At 43.8% G+C, this 17,982-nt stretch overlaps 1 protein-coding gene and 1 long non-coding RNA gene across 3 annotated transcripts in view; one reads left to right on the plus strand and one right to left on the minus strand.

Annotated features, from left to right (window-relative positions):
- JARID2 (jumonji and AT-rich interaction domain containing 2) overlaps positions 1-9,718 on the minus strand; it is a 149,994-nt gene extending 140,276 nt beyond the window's left edge. Inside the window, exon 1 of the mRNA XM_083187885.1 lies at positions 9,078-9,718. Within this exon, the coding sequence (XP_083044011.1) occupies positions 9,078-9,125 (48 nt within the window). The 5' untranslated portion in view covers positions 9,126-9,718. The remainder of the gene's footprint in view (positions 1-9,077) is intronic.
- A 74-nt stretch (positions 9,719-9,792) lies between these two features.
- Positions 9,793-17,682, plus strand: LOC146080513 (uncharacterized). Of its 2 annotated transcripts, none has more exons than XR_014474898.1 (3): positions 9,793-10,668; positions 12,175-12,340; positions 17,056-17,682. It is a non-coding gene; the product is annotated as an uncharacterized LOC146080513 (long non-coding RNA). The 2 variants fall into 2 exon arrangements; XR_014474897.1 differs by having other exon boundaries at positions 9,794-11,093.
- Positions 17,683-17,982: the final 300 nt, after the last annotated feature.

A 17,982-nucleotide genomic window follows, 5' to 3' on the forward strand; every position in this document is an offset into this window, starting at 1 on the left:
GAACAGTAGTTAGACTTCAGATATATAGCCAACCAAGACTTTCATCAATAAAATTCAAGCAGTAAATAAAAAACTAGTTGCATGGATAAGCAAGACACAGAGACCAAATTACAAAGAGAATAAATGGAAGATGCTTGATCTATCCAGACAGGGTCACGTGAAGTCAGTCCATACCTTTAGGGTGATTACCCACTGGTGTTATGGAAAAGCCAGTAATAACTCATATCAAATGAACATTTGCCCATCCAGTGCAACAGAGGCTCCATTGTGAGTGAATTAAGCAGGCAGCATTCAAAAGACACTGCTGCGCCACTCTATACCTAAGGGGCAATAGGAATTGGGCACCGAAACCAGTACATTTTATCCTTACATCTGTTTTTTCTAGCATTAAAAAAATGCTAGTACTAATCTTAGGTTTAGCGCTAGTGGGCAGTGCATGTAAATAAGGAATAGATTAGTGAAAAGGTATACAGCAACATACTTTGCTCACAATGGGGTAAATGTGTGAAGCAGTGGAAAGTGGAAGTTGCCAATGCCAACCAATCCGCAATGTATGGTTTAATAGACTGCACGTGAGGAGTGTTCCTTCAAAGCGGAATGGTTGTCATGGGCAACCTTTGCACTGGCTCACTTCTTCATCCATATCGCTCCCCCAGTTAGGAAATGTTAAGCCCTTATTTTAACAACAATACGGCTTGTAAACATACCAATTGCCAACACATTTTCAAGCACTAACCAGACGGTGAACATAGTTTACCACATTCAAGGTGTGGTCCCCGACGGGATGAAATGGAATCAATGGTCTGTAAATCAGGTTCTTGTGAACAACCCCTGGCCTGATGCACAATAAACAACGCTCACAAGAAGCTCCAGCTGAGGCATACTTTCTTCCTTTCTAAACCCTTATTTAATAAATGCAGATTTTCTACTTTACAGTCTGATCATATTTGTTACATACCGACACCCGAAATAACCTCAGAAATGTTTTACTAACGGATGACTACGTAGACAGCCAGGTGACTGACATATTCAACAGCTAGCTTCTCAAAACACAATGCTGATCAGTATGTCTCATGATATGAGCAAAGCGCTTTAGGCAGCATGTATGACCTAGGCTATATAGTAACATGATGATACATGGCCAACTGACGCCTGCCTATACATTGTGTCCTGCATTCTCCCCGGTCCAATCAGCAGAAACACACTCAGGCAATACAGGAAACACCCACAAGCAGGAACTTGCTGGAAGTTTTATTTATTCTTTGCTATTACATGCATTCTTTCATGTCTGGGTTCCTGCCTTCGGACTGCACTCTGCAGCCTTTAAAAGACATTGATAGATTATATATACTTTATCCCCAAAGGACCTTTACAAATAGTTTCACTCCAAAGCGTGGGCAGATCGACTCCTTTAAGACGACTTTGACACATCTTTCTCCTTCAGCCAACAATGTTCATCCCTTATGGGAAGTTTCACAGTGAAAGGACAAGGTTAAATAATGCAACAGAGTACAGAGGTTTTGTACCATGGTGACTGATAAGGTTTGTTATATGTCAAAGTTTGCACACCATGCCTCACAAACACACACCAAATGATCAATCACGGAGATACTTCTGAAAATATATGCAATTAGAACCATTCCTAAGCATTGCATCCACAAAATCAAATGAAACCAGTAAATTTTACAGGGCAATGCCAAATCCGTACAAAGCAAACTTCATGTGTCATAACTATTGTCACTTCTAAACACATTTTTTATATTTGCAAATAGAATATATACAGTCTGACATTAGATATAATTGTTTAAAACATTCTCATGCTGGCTGCAGTATTCTTTCGGCATTCCATCTCTTCCGATGGTCATTTTCAAAGCATTACTATTGGGAAGCCTACCAGCCAGTAAAAGCATGGGTATCAACGGTATCAGAAAGGTTACATGAGCATTTGGAACCCACATTAAGAGTGGAAGCATATATTACACTGGGGAACATAAAAATATATATTTTATTTTTTGCCAATGATTTAACCTTGGTTTGCGAGTACTCGCATTAAATCTTTGTTGTAGCGGAATTGGCTCGTTTTCAAAGTAATAAAAAAATATTAAAAAATACTATTATTTTCTCTATTTGTAGTAGCTTACTAGTCTAGGTTGTTTTAGTTAACAGAATCAACTTAGTTTTGCTTTTTTTTCACAACTTTTTTCTTTCAACAGTAACATTAAATTGTTGTATTTGTGATAACGTAGCTAGCAGTCAAGTTTGAGACACATAACACATTTATAACTCCTCACTAATGCTGAGAGGAGACCTATGCCTCAAAAAAAAAGCACCCGCCCGATGCTGCCCACCCGCTGTGGCGCACAGACATATCACCGCCACCCGCCCCACTGTCACCGGCACCCCCCCACTACCGCCGCTGCCCCTCACCGCTCTGCAGCTCCTTGTTTTTTTTTTACATGTCATAAATCACATCATGTGCCAAATTGTATGTGACCCGCCCAAGCTGCCGGGCGGCTCGCACAAGAATTGGGTCCGACTTGTCCATTGGACAAGTCGGCCTAATGTATGGGGGCCCTAACAGCCTGAAAGCTGTAATGGGAGACTAGTCGCATGATCCAGTGAATACAGCCACCTGCAGGTGTACTCAAATACTAGTATGCATCCACTTTATTTAAAGAGTATTATTCCACACCTACTGTAGCTGGACAGCAAAGGAAAATAAAGATCCACTGAGAAAGCACTGATTCAGTACACCAACCCCATTTAATGATCTATGCACATATGTACAGCCAGGTGACTATGCCTATAGTGATACACAGGTGTGAAAAAAAACTAACAATCCAAACAGGTTATACCAGGTGTAAGAGGGGGTAAATAGGTTATGGGATGTTTAGGAACAAATATTAAATAACAAAAGTGGTTCACTTGCAGGGAGTAACTGAAATGAAATCCCAAAGATCCAGATGTACCAATAACAAATTACTTCACCAAAGAGCATGGTGTCTGGCATAGTGAAAAACAGGTGCAAGTGTGAGAGGCCTAGGAGAATAAGCAAATGGGGGAAGGGAAATGCAAAATGAATAACAGAACAGCTGGAAGAATTAGCAAACGGTTGCTATGCTACTTTCTCTCGGCACAAAATGAAAACACTTGCAGAACGGTTACCCTACACAAAAGCAAAACAATCTAAAATACCAGTGCAGAAACAAAAGAAATAATAAAAAAAGACAACAGACATTCCTTTATGAGACAAACTAAACGACAAGGTGACAAGCCAAAGCAGCAGCTCAGAAGAGGATCTCGGAAGTCAGTCACGGGAGAGGAAATGGTATGGATTGTTGGATTTTGCTCAGGTACAACACAAAGCAGCCAGAAGGTGGAGGATATGAACTGTAACACAGAGGATGTTCAATTCGGCAGAAGTTTCGGGGCATGTTCCAGGTTATCTGTATTCGCCCATATGCTTGTATTCATAAGCTGCCTGCAGATTATAGCAGTAGCATCCCCTCATTTAAAGAAAAAAAAAAAAGCACCATATACTGTACAATTTGTAAATGCGTGTTTCACTAACTCTACTACATATAAATAGTAAGTACCGTACTTAGTTACATGTACAATATGTATTGGATCCTTCATTTGTAACAGTTGACAAAATCTTGAATTAAAACAAGTAAAAAAAAATAAAAACAAGGAACTTTCAAAGTATAATGGGCTCGCAATGGGGGCACATGTATTAAGCCTGGTGAAGTGAAATAGTGGAGGCTGTGTTTCAAAAGTGACAGTTAGGGGCTGATCGCTGCATTATAACATTCCACTTTATCATGTTTAATACATCTACCCCAATGTGCACTAAATCTGCCTTCCTATAGAAGCCTATGTGCGTCTCTTCGCTGGCTGAGGGATCCCTCCCAGCATGCCCCGCAGTCACTGACATCACTCTGTGGTGCTGCCTATGTGATGTGTGGCAGAATGCACCGGCAAGGTTTAGTGCATCCCGCCCATAGCCTGTAACATGACAGCCAAGAGATGATGTTACTTTATCACTCTGCAAGGCTTAACATTGACCCCTCAGATTTAAATAATAAATAGTTTAGTACTCAATTTAGACACATTCCAATGCATTTTTTAGAGAAATCCTCAAAATTTAATTACCAAAATACATTATAAATGTGTTTGTCCAGTTTTCTTAGGTTGTTTAAATACAGAAGGATGCATTCTACCTGATACAAAAGCAAAAAAAAAAAAAAAAGTTACTGCAACATCACTCTGTGGTGCTGCCTATGTGATGTGTGGCAGAATGCACCGGCAAGGTTTAGTGCATCCCGCCCATAGCCTGTAACATGACAGCCAAGAGATGATGTTACTTTATCACTCTGCAAGGCTTAACATTGACCCCTCAGATTTAAATAATAAATAGTTTAGTACTCAATTTAGACACATTCCAATGCATTTTTTAGAGAAATCCTCAAAATTTAATTACCAAAATACATTATAAATGTGTTTGTCCAGTTTTCTTAGGTTGTTTAAATACAGAAGGATGCATTCTACCTGATACAAAAGCAAAAAAAAAAAAAAAGTTACTGCATCATCGTATTTTTAAGTATTCACATGGCAGTAAAGCACATGAAACCCCCAATGATGAGGAGACCCTAATGCTGGTCATACACTAGACCAGGGCTGGGCAACACCGGCCCTCCAGATGTTAATGAACTACACATCCCAGCATGCCTTGCATCAGTTTCAGCATGGCTACATAGCAAAACTAATGCAAAGCATCCTGGGATGTGTAGTTCATCAACATCTGGAGGGCTGGTGTTGCCCAGCCCTGCACTAGACCATGGGTCTTCAAACTGTGGCCCTCCAGATGTTGTGGAACTACATGGCCCAGCATGCCCTGACAGTTTTGGCATGCTCTTATAGGAAAAAATGTGGCAATGCATGTTGGAACATGTAGTTTCACAACATCTGGAGGGCCACAGCTTGAAGACCCATGCACTAGACCAACTCTCATCCAACTAGTTGGTTGGTTGGACTGAAAATCTGGTGCTGGATGGGGCAAGTGCCAATAAGCAATTTGCTCAAAAACTCAGGAGAATGGACAAAAACATTTAGTGAAATTGTTTAAAACAAATAGGTCCAACGACAATACATTGTCTGAGTGACAGTTGTTGTCCATTTTCCGATTTGGGAAACAAATGACTTCATTACAAATTACAATTGCTCCTATCCAGTATCAGGTTTTTATTCCATCCAACCAACTAGTTGGAAGAAAGTTGGTTTGATGTATGGCCAGCATTAGGGTGAAGCAAGATGAAGTGTTCTGCAGCAAATTGACTGCCATACAGATCTCCTGATAGTCGGTGAGCTCAGCAGCTAATCAGCACACGTGAACCACAGTTCCCATTAAATGCAGTGTAGAATAGTCCTCACAAATGAAAAGCTTGTTCTGGGAACCGATAAAGGGAGTGGAAATACAAGGATATTGCCTCTGTACAAATTCAGCCAAATTACATTGCTCATGGCCATTTGATGTATAACCTTCCTATAAAATTAAAAAAACTTAAATAAGATCAATTATAAATTGTATTGTAATGCTTATTATTTATTTCATGAGTATGATGAAGAATAGCCAGCATTCCATTCATATTAGGATGTAGAACACATTTCTCATGCCCAACGTGTGGTTAACGCAACCACACTTTACTACATATCTTAAGCAAAATGGTTAATAGACGAAAGGTCTGGAATAAATTCAGCCCAATATCTTGGCATTTGACCAGCAAGACGCGTTCAAACTGCTGTATACTCTGAGAATAAAAATGCCCATGAAAGCAGGGTTTATACTAATGTATAGTTTATCCATTGCCATTTGTAAACTTTAAGGATAGCGTTAATGCTACCATACAGGCCCACAGGTGACCAGACTGGATAGCTACTGTGCATGTACTAGCTTTTCAGTCCATACATGCAAACTACAGGGCATGCGTGGTCCTATTGGCTGCAGGAGACTGGAGGCCATCTTTCTCACAAGATAGAGGAAGACATCACCAAGAAAGGTAGGTCTGCAAAATAACTCTCCTGTGAGTGACAACTTGACAAATACAGCATTATCACAATCTATATTGTCGCCATATGCAACAATACAAAACATGTTTTATCACATATAAATCTTTCACATAGGTAACAGCAGGATATATTTATCTAAGAGGCATAAGCCAATACATGGTATGAGAGACAGATGCAAGGTGCAGGAAGCACTATAGAGGAGAAAAAAAAAAAAAAACACAGCTTATGGCCATATGAAAATTATTATTTTAATTGTAATTTGAAGTACCATACTGAATATATTCTAAATAGCATTTCAAACTTGTCCATGTGATTTGCATGGTATGCAGTCAGTGGATAGACAAGGTCTACCTTAGATCAACACAAGCAAGTGCTCCTCACAGTGATTATACAAAAAAGCTAGGAGTGGCTATGTTAGTGGACACGTAGCCAAAACAAGTATTTATTTTGGAGTACAGTATTTTCATTAAGCCTTTTTCAAGATTCCTTGATATTGAATTTTGCCAGGAAAAATATCCCACACATGTACACATACACTAGGACCGTGGTTCAAAAATTTGTTTTTCAGTCAAAGCACCCTAGAGTACCATAATATTCTTTCAAGGTGCCCCTAGGCCACACAATATTTTTATTTATAAATTTCTCAAAAAAAATTGTGTTTAGAGGTCATCGTTCTGTTTAATTAGGAGGTGAGGGATAGGATTCAATTATGTTTGTTCATATATTCTTTAATTGGTGACCACAAGTACTGGTTTTGACTATTATATTGACCATAACCAAGTTGAATTGGTCCTTGACTGCCAATCTAAGGCCACGGCACAAAGGCCCTTATTCTGGTTCACTCAAAATCCTTCTCAAATAAACAAAACCACGTGTACTGCAGGTGGGGCAGATGTAACATGTGCAGAGAGAATTAGATTTGGGTGAGTTATTTTGTTCCTGTGCAGGGAAAATACTGACTGCTTTATTTTTACACTGCAATATAGATCTCACTTTTGAAGTAAAACCCCACCCAAATCTAATTCTCTCTGCACAAGTTACATCTGCCCCACCTGCAGTGCATGTGGTTTTTCCACATGAAGTGCCTTTGCAGTTCATGTGAACAGGAATTTGCCTTTGCAAGTGAACCAGAATAACCCCCATAGTTTTGGAACCAATGTACTAGATTGTGAAGTCCTGAGACATGCCAGTCATCTAGAGCTATTAGAAATTAAACTTGTGTCATATTTTAAATAGTCAATGTTGTACCAATGTGGGCATTACTAGACTGGAGTCATATATAATCTGCATGTAAGTACATCAAAATGCACAATTATTGTTGGGGTCGTAATGTATAACAGTCTGTAAAGAAAGTAAGGTACTTATATGTTAGTTGGGCGCCCACTAAGCTATTTGCTTAGTTTTACTCGTCCGCTCGCCACGCTTCGGGCTCGGTGCTCCCTGCGCTCGTCACACTATATAAAATCAACTCCACGCGCACGTGGATAGTGGGTGAGCGTACTAACTATAGTGGGAGCCCAACTAACATAAGTACCGAAAGTACATATGAAACTGTACAGTATATAAAATGCACACCGGTATTTTTATGAGCAATAGTCAAAAACTACTACATAATCCAAAGAATATATCATACAAAACATATCACAGACATTTTATTCTCAGATATTTTGACAGTGTGTAAACTGCACATGATAGAGGTTTGTCTTTTATATGCAGTTACACACACAGTACACCTGTGAGCAGTAAGGTAATGGTAGAGGATTGCCAGCACCAGTCACAGCAGACATTACAGTGTTGGAAAGTCTGTGACGTAACCTGAAACAACGATTCACCCCCCCTCTTATGTGCCCATAGGACAAGAGCACTCCGCCCCGCCTCTACATGACATGCCAGCTTACAGCCAACATATCCTCCTCTGCCCTGCCAGACAGTACGCGTGACGTCAGAATGTCATGACACCATAAAGGTGCCTAAGAACTGGACAGGGTATTGCGACGGCACAGTGAGAGATGCAGTCACTGCCCCCGGCCGGTCACGTCCTTCACTATGGCAGCTGGGGCGACCAGTCCGGCGCAACCTGTGGCTCACCTCCGGCTAGAGAGGACAGATAAAGGGGAGGAGGAGAAGAAGGGGGCAAGGCCGGCGAGCAGACGGCAGCAGCCATGCTTATGACTGAGAAGTGGGAGGGAAGGGGCTGGTTTATGGGGCACGGTCTGCTCAGCACAGCTATCCACAGCGAGTATATACCTCCTGGCCCCCCCCTTCTCGTACAATCACCACCCCGTCACCATTTGGGGGAGCCGAGATGTTGCCAGGCAGAATCTCTGCGACACGATTCCTTGTAGGGTGGCACGGGTGTAAGAAGGAATACAGGGAGGAGGGAGGGGGCAGGCAGGGGGTCATTCGCTGCAAGTTTCTGCCGTCTACATCCCACCGATACATTAGCACCATCACCCCCGTAGTCCGAACAAAGCGTGACCCGGCCACGGTCATCCCTACGGGAAGTCACATAGCAGCCCCCTGCAATGCGGATGGAGCATCCGCTACATCTGTGACACCATGCACATTTAACGTCCCCCGGCCGGTCCCCAGCAGCCCACACCGGGTGACGTTACACCAACACAAAGGAAAGCCCGAACAGTCGCCAGCCCTGCTCACTATGCAGCCGAGTGTAACCCGATGCCTGGCTGCCAGCGATCCCGGCTATAAGATCGCTGGCACAGATAAAGGGCATATCCTGGCTGTGTAATCATGGCACCCCCCGGCCTCCCGTGCAGTATGGCCGTGTCATCTGAGGTCAGCAGCAGCACGTACTCCCCGCGGCTCCCAGGGTGTGAGAGAGCAGGGGGTATGCGGCACTCTCCACCACGGAAGGGTTAAAGCCCCAGCCAGTGGGGAGGGGGAGCCGCCGGCCAGCAGGGAAGGGAACAGCCTTGGCATTTAAAGGTCCGCTTGGAGAGCTGCCACGGCCACGCAAAACAATAACACACGGGGGAGCGAGCACTACTCACATATCTCTTCTGGATGATGTTCCTCTTGGGCCTTTCTTTGCTCATCATGATATCCAGACAGGGTCAGCAGCTGCCTCATGTATTACCCCCCAGCAAAGAGACAGGAGAGCCCCGACACAGTACCCCGATCCTGCTGGGTGAGATAATCCCGGCTCTACGTGTAGTCTCTCCTCCGCCTCGGTCACCAGATTCACCTTGAGAGCGATCCTTTGTGGGGAGAGGAGGAGAGGCGCCGCTGCTGCTGCTGCACGGATAATCACTTTCATCAAATAATCATAGCGGGGAGAGGTCTGGATTCGACCGAAGAAGGTGGTAAGAAAGAAGCACGACGCCCTGTGCCGCTCTTATTGTCAGTAGTCAGCGGTGCAGATGGAGCATGGTTGTGGCTTGTGAGCAGCGGCTACATCTTGCACAGCGCTGTCACAGGGGAAGTGCGGGCAGGAGCGCGATGTGCATATGGACAGGCTGCGCATAGATAATAAGAAAAACCTAAAAACACTAGCAAATGTTGGCAGTCACGTCCAGCCTGCACCAGAGTGCGCTCCGGCGGCGGCGGCGGCGAGGTCTGCGCTCTGTGAGTTGCTCCGGATTGCTTTTTTTTTTCCTTGGCCTCCTACAGCCAATCACAGGGACGGCAGGGTGGTGTCTAGTTCCCATGCAGAGAAAGGGGCTCTGATGCCGCCGTGACGTCAGCGCAGTCACGTGATTGCGGGGCGGGGATGAGGCTTTATTATCATTATTATGCAGGAGGAGCCGCTGCCGAGGAGAGGGCGACTCACACTCAGCACCGGTGACACTCGCGTGTAGCCGCCCTCTGTGTGCAGCCGCGTTACTGGAGCACGGACAGAGGCCGCTTCACCTTTGCTGCTATAACCCACTGTGCCGCTGGGACATATGTGCCCGTGCGTTCTGTTATTATGGTGGGATGAGAGGCCTCCTGTCTCGCACGCTGAGGGGGGTCCCGCGCTGCTGGGAGTTGTAGTTCTAAAGCTGTACATACAGGCGTGTGACATGCAGTGAGGGACCACAATTCCCAGCATGCACTTAGCCGCATACTCACGTGTTGTCATTCTCTGCCACTAATTGGCAATTGTGTGACGGGCCTCTACATGGTGCCTGCCCAGGCCCAGGACCGCTTTTGCTTTTATTTACAATAGTCACGTAACGTGTGTAGCTGGTGTCTGTGACAAGCGCTCGCTGCGTTAGAACATTAGTACATTACTGCTCAGCGTGAAGGCGCTGCTGTCAGTGTGCCTGCCTGTCTCGCCTGTAGCAGTGACCTGGCCGCGGTTGCAGCCAATCGGCTGCTACAGCTGGCACTGCGCAGAGCAGGACTCGAGCGAGTCTGTGATATGGCTGCGCTGCTATTGCATGCTGAGTGCAGCGCAGAGACAGGATTGGTTGTAAGTGCGGTGGGTGGGCGGTTCCGTTACGGTGGTGACGTCTCCTGAACGGTAAACGCCGTCCGGTAATGGTGTGTTAGCTAATTGCCTGTCGCCGGGGACACAGCTGCACGGTCACATACATGCTAGGATGCTGTCACAGCCAGGGGACATGTGATGGCGGCGCTGCATCGTGTGTCTGGCATATAGTACGTGTCTCCTGATGCGCAGTGCATGAGGAGCCATCTCAGGACAGCCGCGCCGGGGTAGGATGAGGTCAGGCTGCATGTAACCCGAGCGCAGCACTCTCGGTGCCTGCTTACTATTCAGCTAGCTGCTTCCCTACCCTCTGCTGCACCTCCTGACCTGGCCGTCACACTGGATGGGTACAGGAGGTCACCCGCTGGCATGCTCAGCTCGATGCTTATTATATTATTACATTATGCTCCTGTACTGTAGCTGTATGGGAATGCTGTGCAACTTTGTGAGGGTACATGCGCGTATACATTTATTTTCTCTACTGGGCTACATTGTCTTCTGCTAATCTAGGTTTTGTCCTTACTAGGACGAGCAATGAAGCCTGTGTAAACACCCTGGAAAATGCCATTAGATCTGAGACTGATGGTCAGCATCGGTAAATATTTTTGTCATAGTTGCCTACCCTCCTGCATTCTGCAGGAGACTCTCTGAAATAGCAGCAATCTCCCTCATTAGTCTAGCAATCTCCCTCATTTCACCTAGCCCACTTTACACTGTTTACATTTCTGGGGGGAAAAAGGAATGAGAGACAGATACATTTACATTGAATAATCAGCACCATTTCCCAGCACTTTACCAAGTATAGTCGCTCTTACTAACTGCTCTGTGGCTCATCTACATCTGGATATAAGTCATTTTAAAAGATTCCTCTCAGATGTAGCAGTACACACCCACGCTTCTAGGTGCCACGTTCACAATCTCTCCATATATAGAACTAGACACGCCCTTTGGGTGGCGCATGATACTCTCCCCTCAATGGGATGCTGTATAAAATTCTACTACCAACTATAATCTCCCTGAAACTAGTGTTCATAAGTAGGTAAGTATGATTTGGTACTTTGGTACTTCGCTCGCCCATGCTGCGGGCTCGGTGGCTCGCTATGCTCGCCATGCTATTTAAAATCAACTCCATGCCAACATGGAAAGTGGAGGTATGAACTATCCATGTTGGCATGGAGTTAAGTTACTTTTTTTAACATAGTTTGTGGCGAGCGTAGAACCCGGAAGTAGCACGGCGCCACAAGTACCTATGATTTTTGTACATTGAGTTGTGTGTATTTGAAGATTGCCAGCCATCAGCTATTAGTTGCAAACTCTGAATTCTTCTGCACATGCTCACACTATGGAGCCGATTCAGACCTCTGATCTCTCAGCCAGTGATCCAAGAAGCCTCAAAAATCACTTGAATGGTTTGGACTCCTTGGATCCCTTTCTTAAGGCCCCCATACACTAGTAAGATTTGGGCCTATTTTACTCAATCCTAACAGATCGGGCCGAGAACTCACCCCAAAGCAGATGTGTTTGACATCCTCTCCGACCCGATGTGTGGCCCTGTGCGTCAGACCCATGGGCATAACTATAGAGGGTGCAGTTGCTATGGGGCCCAGCCGCTTTGGGGACCGGAGACCAAGGAAGCACCCCTGTACCCTGTTATTCTGCAATTTATTTATTTATAGGTCGTGCTTCTGGAGGCAACATCCGTCCCCCGCCAGCACGATAGAGGAAGCCTGCAGCAGAAACACGAAGGAGCCCGCAAGATCATGAAGCGCTCCGCCTGGCCCCCAAAGCCAGCAACATCAGGAGTTTGCAGAATTGCAAACCTCTAACACAACTTGGCCTGCAGTAAGTTCGGTGGTGCGGGGGAATATGGAAACAGTGTATGTATGTATGAGTTGCACAATATGTATATATGTATATTTGTGAGCTGCACTATATGTATGCATGAGCAGCACAGTATGTATGTATGAGAGCGTCTGTGCCCAGCAGACACCGGCTTCTTGTTTGAAACTGGCGCCGCCTGCGTGACATCAGGCGCGCGCCAGATGCCGCCGGGCGGAAGTTCGGGGACATTGCCTAGCTACGTCCCGACGCCCGACCTCAGAGAGAGGCTTGGGACGTTGCCCGGCAACATGCCCTGCCGCGCTGCCCAACATCCGCCGTCCGTCCGGGTGCTGGGGGTCCCGGACGGCGGCGTGCAACACCTGGGAGTTTACATGCAATGGAGTCCCATCATGCCTTGCCATAGTTTTGCTATTGGGGAATGCTCAAACTATGTCAAAGCATGCTGGGATGCATACTTTCACAACAGCTGCAGGGACACAGTTTGGACATGCCTGTGCTAAGGGCCAGTCGATGGGGGCCTTTAGAGATCTGAGGAGTATTCATGCAGCTTCACCCCCCACTCCAGTGTGCTGACTCTCCTGTCCTGCCCAGCAGCAGCTGCTGCCACCACTGCCCAAGTGAGCTGAATTCCTGGATTCCTCATGTACATGCAGATATCTACAGGGGAAACACAGCTGGTGGTGCATGCACTCCTGGGTCTTCTGAACTGTAGGAAACTTACAGATGAAATAGTCCATCTCAAAGGAGCCAACTCTCAATAAGCAGAACTCTAAATCAATGAAGAACCTCATTTAAGAAAGTGCAGCCTGTGGGGTAGGGGTTATACGCAGGCACCGGGAGAGGCGGTTCCAGAAAGCAGCCATAGCAGAGGAGCATGAGTGGGAAGGAGGGGAGCTCTGAGGATGGACTTTATGGTATAAGTCTGTGGAGTGGGGGAACGGACCTTTGTGCTTAATTCGGCAGCATGGCATCAGTAGTGACAGCTCTGTCAGGGCTGCATGTACAGACATTGGGGAATGTCACTAGTGACTCATAGTAGGCATTGCAAATGATGTAGTGGGTACTGGACAATTTTAAGAATTTCTCATAACCACATGTCGTTATAGGCAAATTCATTTAAAATATCTAATGTGTACCAGGTTAAAAAGTTTGTAATGCAATGGCTAATTTAATGTTAGAAGTAGGACCATATTTCTTCTCCGTCTGCTGAAAGTTTAATGGCTGAATCCAGGTATGTAAACGTTGTTACACTAATAGAATAATTGACAGTCATTTTTATGTAACTTTGGGGGTTATTCTAGTCCATTCTTTCTGACAAAATTCTTTCTGACAAAATTCTTCCTTCTTAGATGGACAAAACCATGTGCACTGCGGGTGGGGCAGATGTAACTTGTGCAGAGAGAATTAGATTTGGGTGGGGTTTTTCTTCAAAGTGAGATCTATATTGAAGTGTAAAATCATGCAGTCAGTATTTTCCCTGCACAGAAACAAAATAACTCACCCAAATCTAATTCTCTCTGCACATGTTACATCTGCCCCCCTGCAGTGCACATGGTTTTGTCCATCTAAGAAGGATTTTGTCAGAAAGAATGAACTAGAATAAACCCCTTTATTTGTAGATCGCTTTTAAAAAAACAAATATGTAGCTTCTTGGTACTACTGAATACAATGAAATTGGAGCCTGAGCTCTCTCCCAAAAAGTTGAAAAACACTATTATCAGTTACTCCCCTTATGCCGCTTTCAGACTACACTCAGTAATTTACGGGGTCTAGCAAGCAGGCAAATTTCCGGATTTTAGCTCCATGACCATGGTCGGGAACTTAAGGTGTATACACTCTGGGCGTTTTTGTGCTCAGCGTGTATGCCGAGTGATCATGTGACAATCCCTGGCCAGAAAATTGCTCAATCCATATACACTGAGTGATTTTTACCTATCCCAATGATTTTTGCACGGGGGGGGGGGGGGTGTACTACTTTACAGTAAGAGATTATGGAAAGTAGCTGAAAATGTAGCTCTTTGAGCTCAAAATAGCCTAATGGGCCTTCAGTCCATGCTTTGTCACACAGGAACCCGGGTTGATTTGGCAAATGATTGGGTCCAAATGTTTGACCCAACAGTTTGGTTTTCTGTGAATAGGGTATACCATACAACATAGTAAATTCCTCGGAAGCATCTCTAACCACTTGAATGAATAAATATCACCATTGACTGGGGTAGAAAACCAATACTGACAGAACAGAGTAGACACTGATTAATTCTGACTGTCTTGAGCTCCAGCTGATGAAGAGTCCTTACAAGCAGCTTACCTGGCAAATGCAGGGATACATTAGCATATGCAAGCTCCAGCTATGTCAGTTGTAATTAATTTGGCGATGAATAGGATATCTAACCTCTGGAAGGGATAACAAACTAGGTACACTGAGTATCCTGAGCTGCAGTTGGTTCAATTAAGCCACTGATGTCAATTTGCATCAATACAGATACACAATACTGTGCTGCTGTTCTTTAAATGTATTGATAACAAGCACTATTTGTCCAGAGCTCCAACTACTGTTCTTAAACCATACCTACTGAGCAGTGTGCTTCGGGGGTGGTATAAAAAGGTTGCCATTGACAAAAGGTCAACACAACTAATAGTTTGACCTGGAAAAGATTGATATATATGGTGTTGGCTTTGTAATTGTCAACATATCACCAGTAGGTGTGACTAAGCCTAACAGAAACTGGTTACCGTATATACTCTAGTATAAGTCGACCCGATTATAAGCCGAGGCACCTAATTTTACAACAAAAAACTGGGAAAACTTATTGACTCAAGTGGGACCCTCATCCGAGTATAAGCCAAGGGGGCTTTTTCAGCATAACAAATGTTCTGAAAAAGTAGGCTTATACTCGAGTATATATGGTAACCTTGAGTCACAGTTGATGTAAATATAAAATGTCAGGCAGACCTGGTGACTGCATCGCAAGCCCCACTCAATGAAAATATCCCGCTTATGTAGGAGAAGCTATTGAGCCATTAGCATCCCTGAGCTCCAGTTAGTGTAACTGGTTATCAGAAACTGAACCACAAGTAATAAACCTCTGGCAATCCAGAGAGGAAAGATCGGCACCTCATATTATAATTGCTGAACTTGCCCTGGGTGCCATTCGATGGTAATTGCAAGAGACAAGAAAAAGCGTCACTCCTGGGTTCTTTTTTGTATGTTTATATAAAAACATGCAGGTTACCACATAACAATGTTGACGTTTCAATGCCAGCCTGGCATTTTTTTTAAAGACTAATGACTACCTTAAAACAATATCAAACCAACCTGCTCAATGCGAGAGACAATCTTAAATACTTACCCATCCACGAGTATCTGCTGGGTGTGGAGGGAGTCCTGCTTACGGATTTGGTTGTTTCCCCTACCACTGACGTCATCCCGCCTCCACGTTGCCTCGGCAACCCATTGCCGCTAAGGATGTTGTCCCCAGTCGCTGTGCAATCCTTGAGGGGGGCAACATATAGTGTTAATGAGCCCAGATTAGAGACAATCACACTAATAGATAATAAATGAGTTATGTGTCCAAAAGGCATCAGCGCTGTGATCAGGAAGGAACCAATTACTAAATGACAGGCAGATCGGATGGCAGTACTGTCTCCACTAAGCTATAAATAGCTAGGGTATACAGGTCTCTAAATAAATGTCACACATAAAGCTGAAAAACAAAACTCGAAGTTGACACAGCCATAGTGATCTATTATAGCATGGGTCTTCAAACTGTGGCCCTCCAGATGTCGTGGAACTACATGTCCCAGCATGCTCTGACAGTTATGGCATGCTCTTATAGGAAAAAATGTGACAATGCATGTTGGAACATGTAGTTTCACATCATCTGGAGGGCCACAGTTTGAAGACCCATGTATTATAGGAATCGGAGGAATACATTCAAATTTATGGACTCTATTATACGATATGATGAAGTCATTCGACATTAGTGAATCTTATCACCAAACAAAACTTTGTACGGAAGTGTCCAAAAATATGCTTAATGCCATAACGATTAAATATTATCAGATACATTGATGATTTATTCATTTTATGTGGTGGACAATAAGAACAGCTTTGTGACATTTTTGTGTTATCTTCGAACGTATGAGCGCCATGAAAATCAGGGTTGCATAATAATCACTCTGTATTAATTGGGGAAACAGATAGTCCAAAAGCAGAATAAGAACTTCCTCACCACAGATACCTCTAAAGTTAGCACAGTCTAATAAAAAACAAACAGATGGCCCACGTTCAGGAAATAAAAATATTAAGAGCGTATCTGTCCATGGTGGAATTCCAAATTACAATGTAGAACCAATGCTTTTTGCCCTATTCCAAAGACTTCAATAAGGGGATAAAGTTAAAGACGAAACATGTAGGTTAAAAAAACTATGTCGTGTATTATTAGGAGTCACAATTGAATGGCTGCACCTTTTTATTTTATTAGGGTTGAAAAATCTTGACGGTAGGATTACAAAAATTGTACAGCTATGTATCCCAAATCAGTATTAGAATTATAACTCTTCTATTGTATGAAATTACTATTTAAAAAAAAAAAATTGTATATTATTTAAATTGTTGTGGCCGCAGTACTGAATATAATGGGTTTTGATGAAGTTTCAAATCTAGAACCCGTAGATAAAGAGATTACTGTAGTTACTAAATATATCAATTGTAGATTCCATGAGCCTGGTCTGCAAGAAAACTTCCCACAGACGCAGGTATGCGATCCTTTAAGGATTGGCCCCCTTTAGTGGCATGGGCAGTAGGAGAAGGCAGAAGAAAGATTGCCTTGGCAACCAAAGGTCCAGCCAGCAGCTACTGCATGGAAAGCACAACTTGGCTTTATTTCATCTGATGCGACGCCAGGCAAGTGGCTTAAGAGATTAGACTCTAAGATAGTGCCGCATACAAGCTAAGATAGTGCCGCATACAAGTTTTAAGTCTATGGTCCGATATATTAACTAACTGATGCAAGTCTTCTCACTATCACCATTAAATCAGTAAATAATCACTAAAGTTATGCAGCTCAGCCATGACCAGATATATCAAATTTAATGTTTCATTGGTCCTGGAGAGGTTTTTGAATGAATGAATCAATGCTATGGCATGTTGTCTCAAATTACCTTATTTCTAACACAAGTATTGATTACATAGCCCCATATATGTTCAATAAAACCTTTTTCTTCATCTGTTTTCTACTTTGCACTCAACAAAAAATGAAGATTAAGCACATTCCAGGTTCAAAAATATCTCAATGAAAATTGTTGTGTGTTTTTTTTTTCATTTGGAGGGGTTACGACCCTTAACATTTTTTTGGGTTAAACTAAATCAACAGACCCTCTAATCATTAGTTGCTTGTGTGTGTGTGTGTGTGTGTGTGTGTGTGTGTGTGTGTGTGTGTTTTGCCTGTTCCCACTGCATCATGACCACAATCATATCATGAATGATCTTCATCAACTTTAATTTTTCAACATCCAATAAATCATTCCTGCAGCAATTACAAACTTCTGCAATACGTTGTTTAAGGTATATAAAGATAACCCTCATTGTCCTCCACAGAGCAGGGAATGCCATGCCTGCGTTCCCATAAAATGCTGGGTAT

This window comes from Crinia signifera, chromosome 5 (genome assembly GCF_055691185.1).
Source record: "Crinia signifera chromosome 5, ASM5569118v1, whole genome shotgun sequence".
NCBI lineage: Eukaryota > Metazoa > Chordata > Amphibia > Anura > Myobatrachidae > Crinia > Crinia signifera.